This window comes from Sinohyriopsis cumingii, chromosome 6 (genome assembly GCF_028554795.1).
Source record: "Sinohyriopsis cumingii isolate HCF-2022 chromosome 6, ASM2855479v2, whole genome shotgun sequence".
Lineage (NCBI taxonomy): Eukaryota > Metazoa > Mollusca > Bivalvia > Unionida > Unionidae > Sinohyriopsis > Sinohyriopsis cumingii.
The window spans coordinates 115,988,261-116,009,262 of NC_142966.1; the positions used below are offsets into that span (position 1 = coordinate 115,988,261).

At 33.3% G+C, this 21,002-nt stretch overlaps 1 protein-coding gene across 1 annotated transcript; it reads left to right on the forward strand.

Moving 5' to 3' along the window:
* Positions 1–5,707: 5,707 nt before the first annotated feature.
* LOC149797791 (calcium-binding protein 2-like) lies at positions 5,708–11,836 on the forward strand. Its single transcript, XM_089962762.1, has 4 exons — positions 5,708–5,809; positions 6,408–6,680; positions 10,947–11,032; positions 11,587–11,836. The coding sequence occupies exons 1-4, from the start codon at positions 5,729–5,731 to the stop codon at positions 11,828–11,830; spliced, it is 684 nt and encodes a 227-aa protein (XP_089818888.1). The 5' UTR covers positions 5,708–5,728; the 3' UTR covers positions 11,831–11,836.
* The last annotated feature ends 9,166 nt before the right edge of the window (positions 11,837–21,002 follow it).

Sequence of the window (21,002 nt, forward strand, 5' to 3'; positions counted from 1 at the left end):
TAAACCCAAAGCTGTATGTGTTGATGTACATATGGTGGCCTGCGTCGTAGTGATATGTCAATAGTCTATGTTGAATCACAATGATAAGTAAGAATATAACCTTATTTGAATTTCAGTATGAACCCAGATCTCTATCTCCAAGAATGTTATATTTGAGCACTTTGTACTTCAGGGAAGACCCACTTGACTTAATTAACTTGAATAAATAAATTCCAGCCCGAATGATGTACTGGATACAACAATAATACAATTGAATTTGCCCAGAATTTAAAGCACGAATAAACAACTTTATCCAGTAATAAGATCCTCTACCTGACCTCACGTCACAATTAACATTATATGAATATATGCAATACACTGACAACTAACACCCAGAGAACACTAGAGGGACAGCCGTGCACATATGGAGTTGTCTTTTGCAGCCAACACGTTTTCTTTTAAATGGTTCTCTGTGTTTGCTTGATGGCCGATGACTACTATGGCAATGAAGTGTCCGGGATATGGCCTGCGCTTGCATAGGTTTGCATAGAATGACAGATGCTATGGCTCATCGGTTTCTAGGTCAATGCGGGTGTTTTCCAGTATTGGCGGCAGGCTGAGACAGGCTAGTTGACACATAATAGAGTTAAAAGGTTCAATTTCTGTACAAACAACCATGTAAAGTTTCGCAAACATAACCATTTTTCTGTTTTATTTGTTTGTCTTGTCTATGTTTTGTATTTGCCTTTTTAGTAAAAGACTTATTAAGAGTCGAAAGCGCTCATGCTACATAGATACTAGTTTCGCACTTTTCGTTGTCAGTTTATTGCATTTATCTTAATCAATCCCTGACACACGTGATCCCTTGCTGGATCCAGCGCACTTGAAATGTATGTTTCTAAAATTATAAATATAAAGTAAACACGATGTTCTTGCTTCAGGCCAAGATAAACGTTGACTTCTATTAAGAATGATCCCAGTATTAAACCGATGCTCCCTGAGAAAATATTAGTTATGTATTAGTTGTTTACAGAATATTAAAAAATCAATGATTAGGTCAGAGAGAGAGAGAGAGAGAGAGAGAATAAATAAAAGTGAGAATGTCTTAATACGTTTAAATGACCATTCTAGATCAATACACATTCTTGTATGTAGACTTTTAACTCGCTGCTAATGTTTATCTCAGTGAAACGTACAGAAGTATTAGTTTTCGTCAAGGTAACATTATTTTCCCCGTCTTACTCCTAGATTATCCCTCCCATTATAGGTAACAAGTTCACAGACAGTGATGGAATGGTTCTTACCGAGATAATCACGGTACGTTTTTAATTTCTTTCATTATTAACCTTATTTGAGACTGAATTCATCTGGTATATTTTTAATACCTAACTAGTACTAACGTTTATACCAAAAAAATATAAATACTCATCACAGCTTCACTAATTGACTTATAGTGTCGAAGAATAAATAACCAGAAAATCCGAATGAAACACCAAAACCTCTCTCTGGTGACCACTAACATCCACTTGTGTCAAACTGTGATGAAGCTAGAGAGATAAGAAGAATGTTAGCCATTACGCTGTTTTCAATCAAACAAACAAACATGTGTACTATGAATACACACATGAGGTTTACTTTGTTCGTTTTATCTATTAATTGATTCTTTAATTTGTTTGTTTCTGACAACTTATTTTCAATTGTTTCAGGATCTTCTGATATACATGCCTGAACGTATTTCTTACATATTTTGAAATTACATAGGCTGCGTATTTCTCATGTTTCTTTTCTCTGAGTATTTATCTTGATTCTTTTCATATTTTTTACAGAAGAATAAAACTTTAAAATGCCTATATTTGAATCATAACCAGTTCAGAGAAGCAGCGGGAAGAAATATTGGAAGAGCTATAGGTAGATAATACCTTATATGTATCTGTAACAAACTAATCACATTTACAAGGTGTGTTAAATATATATATATATATATATATATATATATATATATATATATATATATATATATATATATATATATATATATATATATAGTTGTAGACTACCGTTAACCTTTCTGAAAGAGCTTTCGACGTGATCAGTAATCTGATTAAAATCAAGATCTATTTTTATCGATAAATAGATCTGAAAGACAACGATACGATGCCATGTTATGTTAACCTTTTCAATGAAGAATCAAAATTCAGCTTACGACCCAACTACGAACGTAACAGTGCTTTTAAAAACCGACCAGCTTCACTTAGGCAATCGATTTGAATATCGCTCTGCCATTTCTGTCAGCTATATTCCGATCGTTAGGCAATAAGGGATTGAAGACTACTTGCAGAAATATACTTAACTCCGAAACTGAAGCGCTTGACAACGTGCAAATCCTATGCATATAAGAAAAAACAATTTGGCAATAGGAATGTTCCAGTGAGTATGAAAAAGAAAATTGTACGTTTTGCAAAAGCACACGTTAACACATATTCACGAAGAATTCTATTTCGTTAAAATTTAAAAATTACATGCCAGACATATATTAGATGGATAGATTTTAGCAAGTCGTTACAACAAAGCAAAGGGGCCAAATGTTTGCAACTATTTTGCTATACTCTCAAAATACATACGTGTCTGCCAAGCTAGTCGCGTACGGATAATATACAAAATGATGCAGTAATCACCAAACAACTCGGCGCTTACTTGCCGGCTATTCTGCGGCGTTTCCATAATGCTGAAAATTACAAACATCATTCGAATATATCGTTACCAAGGACCACTTTCCTTAACACGAAATGGAATGCTTTATCTGATACGCTATTAAAAATTATATCATCGGACACAATTCCAAAGGTTACCAGAACATGCAATTTTATCCATTCTCCGTTATGTCTGCGATCTCGATTTTAATTAGACAGTTCCAATCAGTGACAGCAAGCATGCATTTGAATTAGACTGATAGACATAGTGACAAAAAGCATGTATTTTACATTTTCTTCAGGAATGAATGATACACTTGAAGAGTTGGAGCTCTCCTGGAATCATCTGAGACAACAAGGAGCCGTCGGACTCGCCAGGGGATTAGAGGCCAGATCAAAGATTATTTTGTTTTCTCATATAAAATTGATATCTTGCAATATGACAAAAATTGGATGCAGTTCTTTTCAATCATGTTGTGTCACTTTAGAAGGGAGAAAGTGTTTATTAAGCTTCAAACTTGTAATGTTTGTTTGTTATAATTTTCCTCTTTTTCCAGTTATTTCATGCTCTCTCTGTTTCTCAGTTCTAGTGTTAACAGGTTGAAATTAATGTTCTCATTGGCCTGTATACATACATATGTGTGGGCAGGTGTGTGTGTGCTGGTCGACTACGAAACAGAAATGTTATTTTATTTGAAAACATATTATTTAGCAGATTTTTGTGTAGAGTTTACTGACAGATTTCTTGTTTTCGTATGTTGAAGTAATCGTTTATGCTTCTTTGCTCATCTAAAACGTAACAAAATGAAAATGAGCATCAACACACCCACCTAAATTAACTATTTGAATAGTTGACATCGTCAATTTTCCTGGTAGATAAATAAATAAATATAAATATTTTTAAATGTTTCTCGATAGATGAAATGTTGAAAAATATTTTCCATACGTTTTCATCGAAAGAAATACATGAGATTGAACAAGAATTTTGATTTATCTCAAATCCACTTTTACAGAAAAACCGCAGTTTGAAAAGGATCAATTTGTCTTGGAATGGCTTTGCCTTTGAAGGATGCGTAGCAATAGCCGATGCTTTGGCTCGGAACATAGTGCTGGAAGATTTAGATCTCTCTTCCAACCGTATACATCCACCGGCTGTCCTCGAACTGATGCGGGGACTCACTCACAACAAGACCTTAAAAATTCTGCATGTAATTACTTAGTAGTTTTCCTATATTGATAACTAGGATATAGGATTTACTTTCTCAGTCAATCCGTCTCCATTCTTTTCTCGGGATGCAGCTCTTATTTCAGTATCCCTATTGAGAACAAACTTGCATGCATGGACTCGGAATAGCAAAATGTCTCGAGTGTAAAATGGGCTGTTGTGATCTCTGTTATAATGTTAGTTCAATTTATCAAATAATTATGGTCAGGCTTTAATTTCAATTCTGTTCCATCTATTGCCACTAAAAAAAACAACCTGAAAATGGAATGCATCTGAAATCTTTTCTATCTATTGCCACTAAAAAAAGAAACTGAAAATGGAATGCATCTGACATCTTTCTATATGATTGTGGGTTTGATATTGTTACAAGCCAGGGGTCTTTACTTGGCCGAGCGATGTCAAAACCCCGGTGTCATTCTCGCTAGAAGTCATAAGTTTACCCCAAATTTCCAAAGACTTCCATGCAACTTCAGTTGTAAATTAGAAAGCCCGACGTGTTCATTCTAATCATAAATTTTACTCTAATCAAGGCAAGACCACAGATCTCACAACCTGCCCAATATCCACCAACCGCACGGCCTCTCTTCGCTACTTTTCCGTACCGCCAGCAATTCTCGCCGTATAAACTATGCAACTGTCCCTTAACACAGGGAACTATTTTAACTACGCCACCCTAGGCAAGTCAACCCATGGTTTCCAGGCACATTTCGCCTGTATAACTGCACTACATTTGCCACCATGGCGACATAAACGGTATCTGCCGAGTCCCTTCTTATCGATTTCATTGTGTAATTTACCTGTCATTGCAGTCACACAACAAATGTACACCACCAGATTTTAGTAGGGACTTTATTATTAAATGGACACTATTTCCGTTTGGACCTGAATTCACTACTAGTGAACCATGGCATCATGGAAACTCACTAACACTTTACTCCGTGACGTTTGTTCCTAGTAACTGGCTAATTATTTCGGGCATACGAATATCTCTACTTCACCGAATTCCAATAATCAGATAAGTAATCACAAAAATCTAAGAATTCCTTAAAACGGGCACAATAACCAAATGCGCATACTCCAAAGTTATTACAATATAACGACCATTATCAACAGAAGTAAAGATATTTATCTTACGCCAAGTCAATGACGTCGTGTTTACCATATTATTATAATTTAAGTAGCATAATCTTCTAGGATGGAAGTTTCTATTAATTAGTAGTTTTCTTTTTAGAAAATGTTAATTGTGACCTAGGTCAGGTAGAGGGTTTTATAAAACTGTTTACTGGGAAAACTATTTATTAATGATACAACGAGTTTTGAGACAGAATCATTTGTTGTGTTCGTGGTTTGATTTGGGCTGAAATGATTTAATTCAAATCATTCTTCTTTGGCAATACAGAGTGTTCAATAATATTCTTGGAAAGAGACATTAACTTGGAATGAGAGTGAATTCAAACATGGAAACCTTGGATTATATTACTGTTATTCATCAAAACGCTTGGCACATCATTACAATTCAGTCCATCGTTACATTAGTACATTCAAGACTCCCGGACACTTTAGGCATATCAACAACTTCAGCATTGGAAATTAGTCAAAATACCACTTAAGTTTTTCCAGACCTTTATTCATTATGACATGTGTTAGTATTTGTATGGTTATTTGGGAATTAATTCGCAATACCATAAGTTATTTTCATATTTTCACTTTGTATTCTAGGGAATAAATTATTTGTTGAACTTTACAAAGTTTGTTGCTTCTCACTTTCCTATCAGCTTTTTAAGACCATGAAGTAATAATAATAATAATATTAATACAGCTCAGCAGAAATCCCATGACGCCTCCATTTGTTTCTATTCTACTCGAAGGAATCAAAAAGTCGCCAACGATGGCATTGGAACAGCTGATCATGGAGGTTTGTACAATAAACTTGACAATTACGTTTCAAAGAGCTACCATGTAAGAATATGCCTAGAAAGTCGAAGTTCAATGTGAAAAGACAAAATTAATGTAACGTTCAGGTGTATAGCTCGTCTAGGTACAGTCTACATTTCAAGTTAGCTGCTGTTATGAATTGTGACCAAATATGTGATAGTCAAAAAGAACATTTTTGCTCATAGTTTAAACTTCGATGGTGTAATAGCTACCCTAAAGTTGATCCCTTATGTAATCTAATTTGTAATACGCGAAAGTTTATTTACAGTTCACATACGTTCATAACGCACACGGCAGTGTTTAACATTTGGGATCTGTATACATTATTAGTAGATGACAAATAGTGTCCCAACGTAAATCAAAAAACGAAGTAAACGATGATAAACCGTGAATAATATTTGTGTAAAAAGATGCATATGTATGTATGTATGTATGTATGTATGTATGTATGTATGTATGTACGTATGTCCTTCAAATCCATTGTTTATCTTCTTTATATGATTTATTTCGCGACCACCAGTTAGTTTGTCTTTATAAACGTGTACAGTAAAACTGCTTCAACATTTTTCCCACCACAGGGCATTGTTGTTGATCGAGATTTCGACGGAATACTCAAGTCTATTCAGAGTGAGCGCCATTTCCAAGTTACGTACGAAATGTCTTTGCCAGTTTCTGGCAAAAATAGAAACGAACTATTGAAGGATGTTACTACACGGAACGCATACAACATTGAACCTCTTCGTCTCCTGTACCTCTTGAAGGAAAAGAACAGGGCACAGGACTTTTTCCACAAAATCAACAAGGACAACAATGACTGCCTGACACGAGATGAATTGTATCTATTATTTAAGGTACCATATATGTGGATATTTCTGCGTGGTTTCATTATTGCGACTTCCTTTTTTCTACTATCCGCTAATCAATTCTCTACTATTAAAAACAAATTATATATTATCAACGCCCAGTGATCTACTATCCAGAGCCCATTTATCTACTTTGCAGCACCGAATCATGTATTATCAAATTCCAAAGAAACTACCATATTGGGCTTCTATCTACCAACCAGATATATACTATCCACAACAAGTTATCTACTGCCCAACACCCAATTATATTATATCCATCAACCAGTTACCTACTATCCACTAAACAATTAGCCACTATACCCATCCATTTATCTACTACTCAGCACTCAACTGTCTGCTATCTACCAGACAATCCACCAACCTAGTATTTACTATCCATAAATCGGTTATATATTCTTACTAAATAAAAATAACGTACCTACCCCCGTTCCACTCTATCATCCCTCATTTACATAAAATAAAAAAGAAACATCTAACCTCATATATAAGGTTTTTAGTGATCTCCCTTTATAGTATGCCTATTATACCCTCCTATTTCATAAAACAAAAATACCATCAATAACTCCACTGCAACCCAATAGAGTAAACCTTACTCAACAGACCACAAATCATACAAATCCCTTCTAAGTAAAACTAACAGCCCTAATTCTAAACATAACCTTTATAATAACTCGTAAATATAGTGGGGTGGTATTTTTCAAATAGGAAGTTAAAGACATTATTGATAGAAAAAGATTTTTTAACTTTATGTATAAGATGGATAACGAAGGTTGATTTTGTTTACTTTTATTTAGAAGAGGGATCATTGAGTAGTGGGGATATGAACATATTTTTGTTAAGGGATCACTGATTCATGGATAATATATATTTTGTAGGATGACAGTAGATAACAGGTTGGTGGATAGTAAATAACTTGGTGTTGATAGTAGATCCGTGGATGGTTCATTACTGAATCATTGATAACTGGATGCTGATAGTAGATAATTGGTTCATATATAATAGATAACTAGTTGGTGGATAGTTTATAACTGGTTAATGGATAGTATCTCTGAGTATAGTATTTTTGTTTGGGTGCTGATGATATATAACTGCTTGTTGGATCATAGTAGATAAATGGGCTCTGGCTAGTAGATCACTATGCATTGATAGTTAAATAAATGGGCTCTAGGTAGTAGATCACTAGGCATTGACAGTTAAATAAATGGGCTCTGGGTAGTAGATCACTAGGCATTGATAGTTAAATAAATGGGTTCTGGGTAGCAGATCACTAGGCATTGATAGTTAAATAAATGGGCTCTGGGTAGTAGATCACTAGGCATTGATAGATAAATGGGCTCTGGGTAGTAGATCACTATGCATTGATAGTTAAATAAATGGGTTCTGGGTAGTAGATCACTAGGCATTGATAGTTAAATAAATGGGCTCTGGGTAGTAGATCACTAGGCATTGATAGATAAATGGGCTCTGGGTAGTAGATCACTAGGCATTGATAGATAGCTTCTTTTTCATAACAGATAACTGGTTGTGGATAGTGGCTCAGTGGGGATATTAGACAACTAGGTGGTACGCAGTAGATGAATGGGTACTGATATGTAACAATTATGAGGATGAATGTAAAATAGGGTAGATTTTAACTTTATAAGTGGGTAATAGAATGGTAATGGAAGATAATGTAGATAATTTCGGATGCAAACAAAGACAGACTCCTAATGTGAAACTCATGTAAAACATGTCGCAATATGACATTTCAGTTCGCGGGCAAACTGTCACCTTATGCTACACATTAAAAATATGCCTTTAAAAATGGGACCTCGTGTGAATTGTTTAATTTGTCCCCATAAACTTTTGATTATTTTGTCTCTATAAACTTTCAGCCATTAATTTTTGCATGCTAATTTCCTATCTGGCCTTATAAACCTTCGACCCATTCAACACTGGTCTCCCACTCATTATTTAATTTACAGGTTTACAAAACTCCTATCTCCTCATTTTATACTGCTATAAAACATACCTTTCAACGTGAGGGCACCTAATGTGGGAGGCAGCCCTAAAGTAGCACCCTCTACTACTAAAATAATTCAATTAAATTTGACAGCTTGGTATTCTGGCATGAATGCTGTTCCAACTTGTATCAGTCCAACTTCGTAAAAACTACCATTATTACTCAAATTAAATAACCTTACAAAGATTTTTTCTCAATATCAGCAAAGCAAAATCTGTAAAAAAAATTACAAAGAGCTTTCTGGCAAAAATACCTTTCAAATTTGGGCAATGGATGCAGATCCATCATCAAATATTGCCACTGTCATTAAAAAATAAAAATAATAATTTAAAAAAATGTTTTCTAAAATCACAAATGAGAATTTGACCAAATTTAAAAGAAAGTTTCTTGAAGTCCTTTTACATTTGTACAAGTGATGCAGTTTTTGCATTCAATATGACTAGCACTACTTAATGCAGAATGGTCTTATGAGTGATTCTCAAGAAACTACTTAACAGAATTAGACCAAATTTGAGAGAAAGCATTGTGGCATGAAGGCCTTTAAAGTTTCCACAAAAGAAACTATTTGTCGTTAAATATATGTACCATTACATATTATAGTAAAACTATACAGCGACAACATCTCAAAAAATATTCAATACAATGTAAAAAATGCTTAACAGAATTTGACTAATGTTGACAAAAAGCATCCTTATATGAAGATACATGTATTATGGACTGTACAAATGATGTTAATGTATTGTAAACAGTTGTGGGTTTTCTTCTGTGCCAAGAAAGTTCATAGCATGTACAGTATAATGTGATAATTACTTGTAAGTATTGATTTACACACAGCTACTATGTTGCTGAGACTTGATCGACTGTTAATAATACAAATTCACCACCTCATATGCCAAAATTCTCACCATATATGCTACAGTCTAAAATGCAAAAATGACTGATGATCAACTGTAAATGGATTTATCAAAATTTGCAATGAAAAAGGCAGTGATTATGACCTTTTATAATTTTTTATGCAATTTAGCACATTGATAGACCATACATGGCAGCCTGTATATTTAGTGCAGGAAGTGCCCAGGAAACCCCAAGGAGCATCACTGACCCATTGAAAGCTACTAACAATCTTCCTCACATACCTACATTGGTCAAGACTGAAACCCACATGGACAGAGGAAAAAGATAGAATGTTAAGCATGCACATACTGTATTTGTCATCTCTTTAATACAGTTATATCTTGTTCTATGTATTGCTTTACACACACTACTAACATTTTTTGTTGTCTCTATATATTTGATTACTTTGTTACTGCATTGAATGATTCATCTGCCTTTGCAATGACATCATAGTTGAACAATTTTAAGGAAAAATCTGATTACTAAATTTGTTATCACTATATTAATCCTAGTTAATTCTGAGCTTCTGTACCAGTGTTCAGGTTATGGCTAACAAGATATCCAAGATACAGGTCAAATTTTAATTATCTCAGGGCTGTATGATGTTGGCTTCATCAAAGTACTCCGAGGTAAAAATAAACTATATTCCTTTCTCTTCCAGAAATGTTACACTGGCACTGGCACATCTCACTGGTGATAACGCTCATGTTTTATTTGGGTTGACAATTGCTGAGAGCAACTAGTTCAATTAAGTATTACACATACAGTGTAATGTGTGTGTGTGTGTGATTTGGATTTTTAATGTAGCTTTAACAATTTTTCAGTCATATTGCTATGATGTCTACAGTGTGGCAGTTTATAGTGAGTCTAGCACTGGGGCATCATGCTGCAGACATGTAGCATGATGTTCCACCCAGTCACATTAACCTGAAACCAGGCCAACCAGTCCTAGCACAAGCCTCTTAATTCTGAGTACCTAGTGAGGCAGCTGTTAGTAGCATTTATGTAAATCTTTGGTATGACTTGGCTGGGGTTCAAACCTGCAACCTCCGATGTGAACACTCTAACCATTAGGCCACTAGAGCAGTCTTGTAATATACGAGTTTCTAGGTGATAACTTTGTATTATTAACAATAACCACAGCAACAGCAACTGTGCAATTCAGAGTAGCTAGGTACAAATAGAAATTTAAAACAAAAATATTTCAGAATCTTCCCATTTTATACTTTTTAAAATTTATTATTACGGTAGTTAATGTAAAGTTTATGTGTTCAACTTAAGCATGAGAAGATACTGTGGATTCATTTGAGTGCACATACAAATTTTGGGAGGTAAAATATGCCTTTTCCTTTCAGGAGGCTGGCATACCTGTTACACAGATGGTGATTGACCGCATCATGAAATTCATGGACAAGGATAAAGATGGGACCATTGACCTTGGGTGGGTAATGTATGATAAAATAGTTTGATCGTTAACATCAAATACTGTATGTTACAAAGAGTACAGAGAAGTCATCAAAAATGATGTAATGAAGTATCTGGAATCCACCTACGACAATGAAAATAAATAAATAGGAGGAAAATAAACATAGAAGACTTGGGGGAATTCTAAATGCTTGTCCTGAAGAGAATGACAAAATAAAATGTATAAACTGCCCAATGTTCTTCAAATAAATGCAGTTATGAATGGAGTCAATCACGACACTTTTAGGACATCAAATTACTTAAGGTTAATCATGCTAAAATAAGACTATAACTTTAGATAAGATCATATTTCATGTAATGTTTCATCATCATCAGAGTTATGATCAAGTGTGTTCATGTCTTTTTTAAAATGTTTTTATTAAGACACCTAAAAACACTAACACCCATTTCAGCAAATGGATTCAATAAAAATTAGGACTAGTACAATTATGTCATTATTTGACTACAGTATCACGATGCTCTGAAGGTCAGTTTTGGTTAAATAATCTAATTGTGTACATTTTTATTTAGAGAATTCCTGGAGGGAGATAAGAAAATTAAGAAAATATCACGTGACCAAGCCAGAAACTCACTTCGTATTGGTGAGGAAGCACACTACACCAGATATTCGAGAACATTTAGAAATGCCCATATTGAGCCTGTGACATCACGGCTGAAGGTGGATGAAGGTCCTAAATATCTATCTCCGATTGTGTCACGTAACAGTTCACCTAACAGCAGTCGGAGATCCTCGATAGGATATGATTTACAATGACGGTGAAAATTATGTACAACTTTATGTGTGAGAAAAAATGATAATCATTTCATGTGAAGCAAAAATGATCCAAATTTTGACTTAATTTGTTCTGTTGATATAAAAAAATAGTACATTATAGTATTTATGATTCAATTTCAAAATGTAAATGACAGATTTGTTTAAATAACCTTGACATAATGCATCCTAAAGTACGCAAAGACTGCAGGAAAAAGAGTTGATCTTTTTTCTAGCTGTATCTACAAACATACATACATACATACATACATACACACATACATCCATCCATCCATGCATGCATGCATGCATGCCTGCCTACCTACCTACATAAATACAGCAAGAATACAAATTTCAATCATTGCTGGGATGGACCTGTTATTGAAAATAATTTCTTATTTTTGCATTATCTCTTATAAGTCAAGAATATAAATCTGATAAAAATTCAGTGATAATGCCAGTTAGAATATAAAGGGCGAAGACTGTGATAATTATAATGCTTGTGTCTACAGATTTTCCTCCACTTTTGCTCTCTAATAATATTAACCATAATTACACAGAGTTACTAGAACTGCATATCCAGTCAATCATGTATGCAGTCTTAATCTTGTTTCTTGACTTTTATTTATTCTGAAATGTTGGGAAATACCCCATTATTCTAATGTATCAATACTATCAGCCACAATCGGTATTTATATTGTATGATGTCCATGTACGATCATTGAGAGAAAACACTGAATGAAGCTTTTTATTTCCATTTTTGTTTCTTTCAGTGTTATATAAAGCTTTGACACTCCTTTTTACCCATGGTTGAAAACTGGCTGGTGGTGCAAACCACCAGACAATTTCTTGAGAAGCATTCTTTCCTTTGTATGATGAAGGTTTACATTTGTTAAAGTTTAGTTTCATCAGTGTTAAATAGTTTATTGCATAAAATTACATCCATTTCAACAAACATGTGTTTTATGAAGAGCAGAAACTCCATGTATGTGTATGTGTACATAGCTGTCATAGTTGTTCGTATGCATATATGTGTACATGTAGACATGGATACAATAAATATACCTTCTTTTTTATCTCTCTCTCTTGCAGCAAATATTACATTTTTAATGAATTTATAATTGTAATATAATAGTTCGTACTAGTGTTAACCACTATTCCCTGTAAAATAATGTGCACTTAATATGATAAACTATGAGGTAGTCAGTGGGATGGATCCCCAATCCACTGCTACCTATGTATGGGGAATAATAATTTTAATTAAAAAAAAGAGCAGAAACCAATCATTCTTGTATGTTACTAGATGGCACACAATTGTTCTGTGAGATTTCTTGCTTTGTTCTTGTTTAAGAGTATTCTAATGTGTGAGACTTCTTCAACAAGATAACAATAGGATCCATAGAGAACAACAAGCTAACAATAGGATCCATAGAGAACAACAAGCTAACAATAGGATCCATAGAGAACAACAACATAACAATAGGATCCATAGAGAACAACAAGATAACAATTGGATCCATAGAGAACAACAAGATAACAATAGGATCCATAGAGAACAACAAGATAACAACAGGATCCATAGAGAGCACTCAGACTATATGCAGGATCAATGTACCTAAATTAGATGTCAAGATGCATCAACATCAACATGAATATATTATACACAATAGGTTCCAGTCAAAGGAAGCCAGGATGTTTTGAACTAACAATGTCAAGATCAGCAAAATGTTTTTAAAAAAAAATAAGATACTGAAACAATACCATATACTTCAGTTTGTTTAAATGGCGTTTTCATGCAATTATGGTAGTTTTGCATGTACTGAGTGCCACAGAGAAAGAACATGTTCAGCATTAATATCAGCTCAGAAAAAAAAATTTAACAAAATAAGCTTTTGGTTGAACATCAGGATTATTTCTCAAGTGTTCTTAGTGGTATTTATAATTACAATCAATCAGTTATCCATCTGTCAGCAATCTGCCAATGCATTTCATTTTAAATTCCACACAATTGTAAAAACTTGTCAGTTAATGTATTTAGTATAAGTAATAAGTAAACTTCTAGAAAGTTTCAGAATTTTCGGAGTTACTTTCCACAATAATGCAAGGCATGATTTGAATTGCCTACATAATGCTAAATATTTATATTATTAACTGGTTAAAACCTTTTCATGTGATAATGCAAACAAAAAAAACCCCAAAATACAAAAAAGAAACTGGCATAGGCACATGCGCAAATGTTATTTTAGAATTTTAAATATTGTAGGTTCTTTCTATGCCCATTAAGATTTTGCAAGACATGGCATCCATTTAATTTATGGACCACATGGAGATAATTATTCTGAAATTATTCAAAAGATGTAATAAGTTATCCCTCAAGATTCCTTGAGTTCATTGGTAAAATGTAAACTTTTGATCTTCAAATGTGTATCATCCTGATTTCATATCCAATGTGAGCCTAAAATGATACCTATTTTTTAAAAACTTAAAAGTTAATTGTTTGAGTGAATAATGTCTAAATATTTTGCCTTTTATTCAATATTTATTATTTTGTGAAGTCAATAACTGCCATAGTGTCAAGAAATTAGTTTTAGATCAACTGGTAGGAGACAAGATGAGATCATGTGATGGGCCCTGCATTTGTCACCCTTCCACCATCCGTTAGCAAATGTTTGCCATTGCTGAACAATTCAGCATAAAGTCATGAAGCTTAAGATTTTCATTCCGACATCTAGTGCCTCCTAGTAAATGAATGGTGCCCCTCAAACATTCAATATGGCCACCAAGGTGACCATCTTGAAATCCTTATTGATACTCCATACACTGACTTGGGATTTTCCTTGAAACACTGTTAAAAATATGTAGTTCCTCTCACCTCCAAAATGGCCAACATTGTGGCAATCTTGAAAATCAATAATGAATAGCAGTATTAACATAAAATCTTCACTAACACACATTCAAATATATAACGGTCTTCAACTAAAATTATGCTCACATGACTTATAAAAAACGTTGATAATATAAAGTTAATAAAAAGTTAATAACATAAATATATATCGTTATGTAGGCAATTAAAATCATGCCTTATATTATGGAAACTAACCATTAAAATTCAGAAACTTTCTAGAAGTTTACTTATAAAAATATCATGCAATCGCTATCCTCCTGAATTGATGGCCATACTGACATGGGATATATAATAATAATAATAATAATAACAACAACAACGGTCATAAAAAGTAGCCCCAAATATAAATAATGCCCATCTTACCTCTAACTTGGCTACAGTGGCCATCTTGAAATCATGTTTTTCCAGCTTCACCCTGCTGAATGGATGGCCATACCCATGCTGACATGGGGGCTTTTTAAGAAAGAAAAAAATGGATTCTTGCACTAATTAGGCATTTCATGGTTAAAGGTCATGACTTGGGTTTTTATCTATAATTGTGCACAGGAATGCATATGCAGTAAAATCAAGTTTGAATTTTTTAATCACACTTGTTCATGAATTTATCTGAAGATTATGGCAAATCAGTGCCACAAAATGATCATAACTTGGACTGTTGTACAAATAAGATTTGTGAAAAGAACAATTCAGACTGATAGTAATTATGGAGTTTAACCATGTTTTGCATCTGAGATGAATTTATTCTGTATTTATCACACTGTGTTCAACATCAAATACCATGACAGGATTTCTGCACCACACTTGCATTGTAAGTATATTAACTCAAACATATGCATGAAAGAAAATATTTTAAAAACTAATTCAATGAGTTTATCAAGAACTTCTCAAGGTTTCAGCACTAAGCATCTAAAAAGAATGACTAAATGGAAGAAGTAATATTCTCATGTTTACCTATGAAATATATTTGGGCTAGTGGGTTATTTTTGTTTTCAAGGGACTCTTTTTTTTTTTCTTTAAATATTTGTGAGTATAATACAATTGGAAAAACAAGCAAATTCAGTGAAAATTCTGTCCCCCATTTACCATGGTGAGGTCAAAAGTTCACAATAATAACTGACCTTTAAGACAGAGCTGTAAAGTTTCTGGACAGACATGGAAAGTAAGCATGTTGTATCACCCTCAAAGAACAAAGAAAAAGTGCAAAAAAAAGACGTAAAAGAATTGATAAGTGGCCTCCATCTTGAAGATAACACCTTGAGTATGACACACAAGATGTCATGAAGGTGAGAAGCATAAGTGTTTCATCTTTGTACATCAAGCATATTTAAAGCAGAAATAAAAAACAGAAAACCCCTACAGATAGTGCCCTGTAACCTTGACCTTGAAGATAAGACCTCAAACATGCAACATAACACATCTTCATGTATCAAGTATCTCAAGCTTCATTCATGTTGTAAACAGCTTTTAAATTAAAAATCATAATGACAAATGTGTCTGACATAAAATATGGACCTGTGACTTCGACCTTGAAGATAGGAACATCAAGATGGTTCACAGCACATATTCTAAACATGTACACCAGTTTCATCTCCTAATCTTAGGATGTTCAAAAATGTTAACTTGGAATAGAAGATAAGGCAAAATGTGGAAGTATTGAGTCATAACCTTGACCTTCAAGACAGAATCCAAATGATGAACTTGAAACATCTTCTAATTATGATTTATAAATATACAAAGTCAGATGTCTCTAAAATTAAAGAGTTGAAAGGAATATGTGCTGGAAAATTCAAATACTGATGGACTTGTCCCCAAAGATAGGAACCAACTGTGTCACATGACGCATCTTCTAGTGATGATGCACAAGTATACAAAGTTTTATTTATTACTATCTCAGACTCGTGGAGCAGAATGGTCTTAGAAATTTTAAAATATTAAGTGATGACCTTTGGCATTGATGACATGACCCCAAATGTTGTATGCAGCACATGATGATGTAAAAGCCTGTAAAGTTTCATTTATAGTCTTAAATGGTTTTAAAGTGGAAGGGAAAGTGGGCTGGAAAATGTAAATTATTTAGCCCTGACCTTGACCGTGAAGATAGCACTCCAAATGTGGCACACTACACACCTTCAGTTGTTGGTATGCAAGAATATCCTAATCTCAAAGAGTTTTAAAGTTACAGAATGGAAGGAAAAGGATGATGGAAAACTAACAGTATTGCAGTGATTTTGACGTTGAATACAGTACCTGCTAAAAGTGTCTGCAAGTTTATTTTACTTTGTTGCTTTTTTTCTTATTGTATTATGTTTTTCATACTTATCTTTATCTTTTTTAATTTAACCATGAGAGAAATGAATAAACAAAAAAGCTGAGATGTTGCAATATATACAACTTGTTACAACACAAGATGAATTGTGAATACCATATATACAACTTGTTACAACACAAGATGAATTGTGAATACAATATATACAACTTGTTACTACACAAGATGAATTATGAATACAATATAAACAACTTGTTACAACACAAGATGAATTGTGAATACAATATATACAACTTGTTACAACACAAGATGAATTGTGAATACAATATATACAACTTGTTACTACACAAGATGAATTATGAATACAATATATACAACTTGTTACAACACATGATGAATTGTGAATACAATATATACAACTTGTTACTACACAAGATGAATTATGAATACAATATATACAACTTGATACAACACAAGATGAATTGTGAATACAATATATACAACTTGTTACTATACAAGATGAATTGTGAATACAATATATACAAATTGTTACTACACAAGATGAATTGTGAATACAATATATACAACTTGTTACTACACAAGATGAATTGTGAATACAATATATACAACTTGTTACTACACAAGATGAATTGTGAATACAATATATACAACTTGTTACTACAGAAAATGTCTGGTCAATAAAAGGCCTTTCCATGATAAAAAATCGTTTGAGTTTGGATATAGCATGATACAGTAATAGATAGTCAAACAGGCAATTATTAGATGGATATAAACAAACGTGTGTGTGTGTGTGTGTGTTTGTAAAATACTGCAACTTTTAAAAATATATATAATTAAACAATAATTGAAGAATCATTAAATATAGTACGTCCATCAACTTTTTCGTAGAAAATATGTTATTTTAATGTTTATTCTCATAAATTAATGAAGGGATAGATTGCCATAATCAAGGTATCATACAGACCAGATAAACTGATGCATGCCCATCAAGAAGGCCCATCAAGAAGGCAATTATTTGTACAATGTTCTATGCTGAAGAACTATGATATTCTAATAAATGGTAAGATATTGAATGGCAAACACAAAATGATTATCAAGTGATGTGGGGAAAAATACATATGCATAGTTAAAACTGAACCTGAACTATAAAAATGCTACCTTTTACTGGCAAGCTGACTGAGCCCAGCTGGCAATGAAAAGACCATGGAAGGCAATGCCAGCTGAGAAAAATATCTTCACACTCAACAATGGTGTTATGTAAATGTTAAATTAGGCAATGTGATTGTCCCTGCCGGCAATTAAAAGGCCAGGGAGGGCAATGACATCTGGGAAAAATATCCTGACCTGTAAAGAAGAAACAAAAGCAAAGTCGGAAAAATGTAAAAATTAATTTGTAAATTTATTTTACCAAATATTTTGCACTAACCTTTACCAATATAGGAAATAAAATACATGAATAATAATCAAATCAAAATGGTTAATAATATCAAGATTCAACAGCATCCCATACAGAAAAATTAAACCTGTATGTAGAGTATCAATTTCTCTATTATTTCAAATAAAGTGGAAAACCAGCAATCTGATTACAATCATATCTTCACAGTCCACTTTTTTTTAGTATCAAATAATGAATTGCAAATTCATGTTAGGGAGAGTTGTTGTTATTAATTACATGTACTGAATGTGTGTCACTTTCAGACCTGCCAACACTAACAAGACCTTCCCAGTTAAGGCAGTCAATTTTTTTTCCGTAAGTTGGGCCAGCTATTAGTAAGGTGTAACAAAATATAATGTACTGCAATTGTCAAGTCCAGACATGTGATTCAAGACTGATGTACCAATGGTAAATGTCATGTTCAACTCAAAGGTTTGTATACTTTAATTTATCCTTAATTACCTCCAGTACTGTGTCACAAACCCCACTGATGGCTTCTTAATATCTCTCAACTTGATGTGATCTTTTTTTCTTTTTTTTAAAAACAATCCTGTGGCAGTCTTCTTTCCCACCATGTGACATACTCAAATCAACATTTATTGCCACTAAACATAATTATTGCCCTTCCTGCTTTTTTCCCCAAAGAATCTGATTATTCCGTTTTATTCTTCTGTACTATTAAAACTTTTTTAAATGTTTATTGTCCCTTTTGCCCTGAGCACTTGTTTTTTGGATGCCATTTTTTTTTAAAACTAGCTTGATCATGCATACATTTTGCATCAAAAAATACATGCAGTTTAAAATGTTTGAGGTACTCAAGTACAGTTAGTCTGGTTCCCTGACCAATTCCAGTGAATCTAATATCAAACCCAGATCCAAATCAAACACAAACAAGCCAGTATCATGATTTTACCACAATCATATTTCCATAACATGTGCATTTATTCCATAAATCTATATTTTAAGGGTAATTTCCATATGACTTACGGCAAAATTGTATGGGTTGCCAGGTCTGCACTTTCAGAAATTTGAAAGTTGTGATTTGATTGGTGAACCAGAAGGTCAAAAGAACGTTACTTCTTTTTCTTGCCCATCAGATCTACATGTAGGCCTGTGGAGATCTGATTTTAATCAGATTGGAAAGACAGAAGCCCATTCATTGCATGATTTTTATTACAGGATAATATTATGCTGAACCACATGTGAAATGTTCAGAATGTATTTGGGCAGAAAAAAGAAACCTTTGTAAAAATACAAAAAATCAATTCTGCTTTTTCATATAATTTCAAACAGCTCCTCCAGGGGGATACTGTACCTTAAAAAAGATGAAAGTCTGTTATTTTACTGCAGAATAAAATTAAATGTAACTCTTGTGATAAATAAACACAAAATAGAATGTGACAAGTATCATAAATTACATCACATCAAATGTATCACTTATGCAAAGAAATATTCATGTGCCTAGAACAAAACCCCAGAAACTGCAATACATAACTTTCATAAGGTAAGCAGATCATAATAACTAATGATGATTGGTCTAGAATGAGATACAGATCATAACAAACCATTATGATTGGTCTAGAATGATGAGATACAGATCATAACAAACCATTATGATTGGTCTAGAATGAGATACAAATCATAACAAATCATTATGATTGGTCTAGAATGATGAGATACAGATCATAACAAACCATTATGATTGGTCTAGAATGATGAGATACAAATCATAACAAACCATTATGATTGGTCTAGAATGAGATACAGATCATAACAAACCATTATGACTGGTCTAGAATGAGATACAGATCATAACAAACCATTATGATTGGTCTAGAATGATGAGATACAGATCATAACAAACCATTATGATTGGCCTAGAATGAGATACAGATCATAACAAACCATTATGATTGGTCTAGAATGAAATACAGATCATAACAAACCATTATGATTGGTCTAGAATGAGATACAGATCATAACAAACCATTATGATTGGTTAGAATGAAATACAGATCATAACAAACCATTCTGATTGGTCTAGAATGAAAAGCAGCTCCTTGCCTATTCACATCAAGAATACAAATAACTGGAGGCAATCAGAATTCTTCAGGCAGAGGGAAACAAAAAGACAGTACAAGACAAAAAATGAATCAAATTACATAGTTTTCAAAAATGATAATTCCTGTTTCTTAAGTGTGCATGCCCAAAAATGAACACCAATGGCATGCAATCTAATAAAGTTCTTTGGCTCATGTTACTCACTTTAACATCATATGCTTGTCCAAACCTGAAAATAAAAATGGTTCTTTGGTAGGTTGGTTGGATGGCGTTTAAATGACACACATGCATTACATCTGATTAACAAAGGAACTCTGTTTTATATCTACCATAATTTAGAAGTGAAATCTTGAAGATCAATTATGCCAACTATTTTGACAAACATATTCAAGAAAAATATTTTAAAAATTGACTATTGTTGGCCAACAATGATCCCTTTTAACTGCTCTTGAATTTGTTATTTGTGAAAAAGTATATTTATCTCAAA

Excerpts from the sequence above, each read along its gene's own strand:
- LOC149797791 (XM_089962762.1), top strand. The coding sequence starts at position 5,729 with ATGACGCCTCCATTTGTTTCTATTCTACTCGAAGGAATCAAAAAGTCG. Across the intron at positions 5,810-6,407 it reads TGGAACAGCTGATCATGGAG|GGCATTGTTGTTGATCGAGA; the intron begins GTTTGTACAATA and ends TTCCCACCACAG. Across the intron at positions 11,033-11,586 it reads GATGGGACCATTGACCTTGG|AGAATTCCTGGAGGGAGATA; the intron begins GTGGGTAATGTA and ends ATTTTTATTTAG.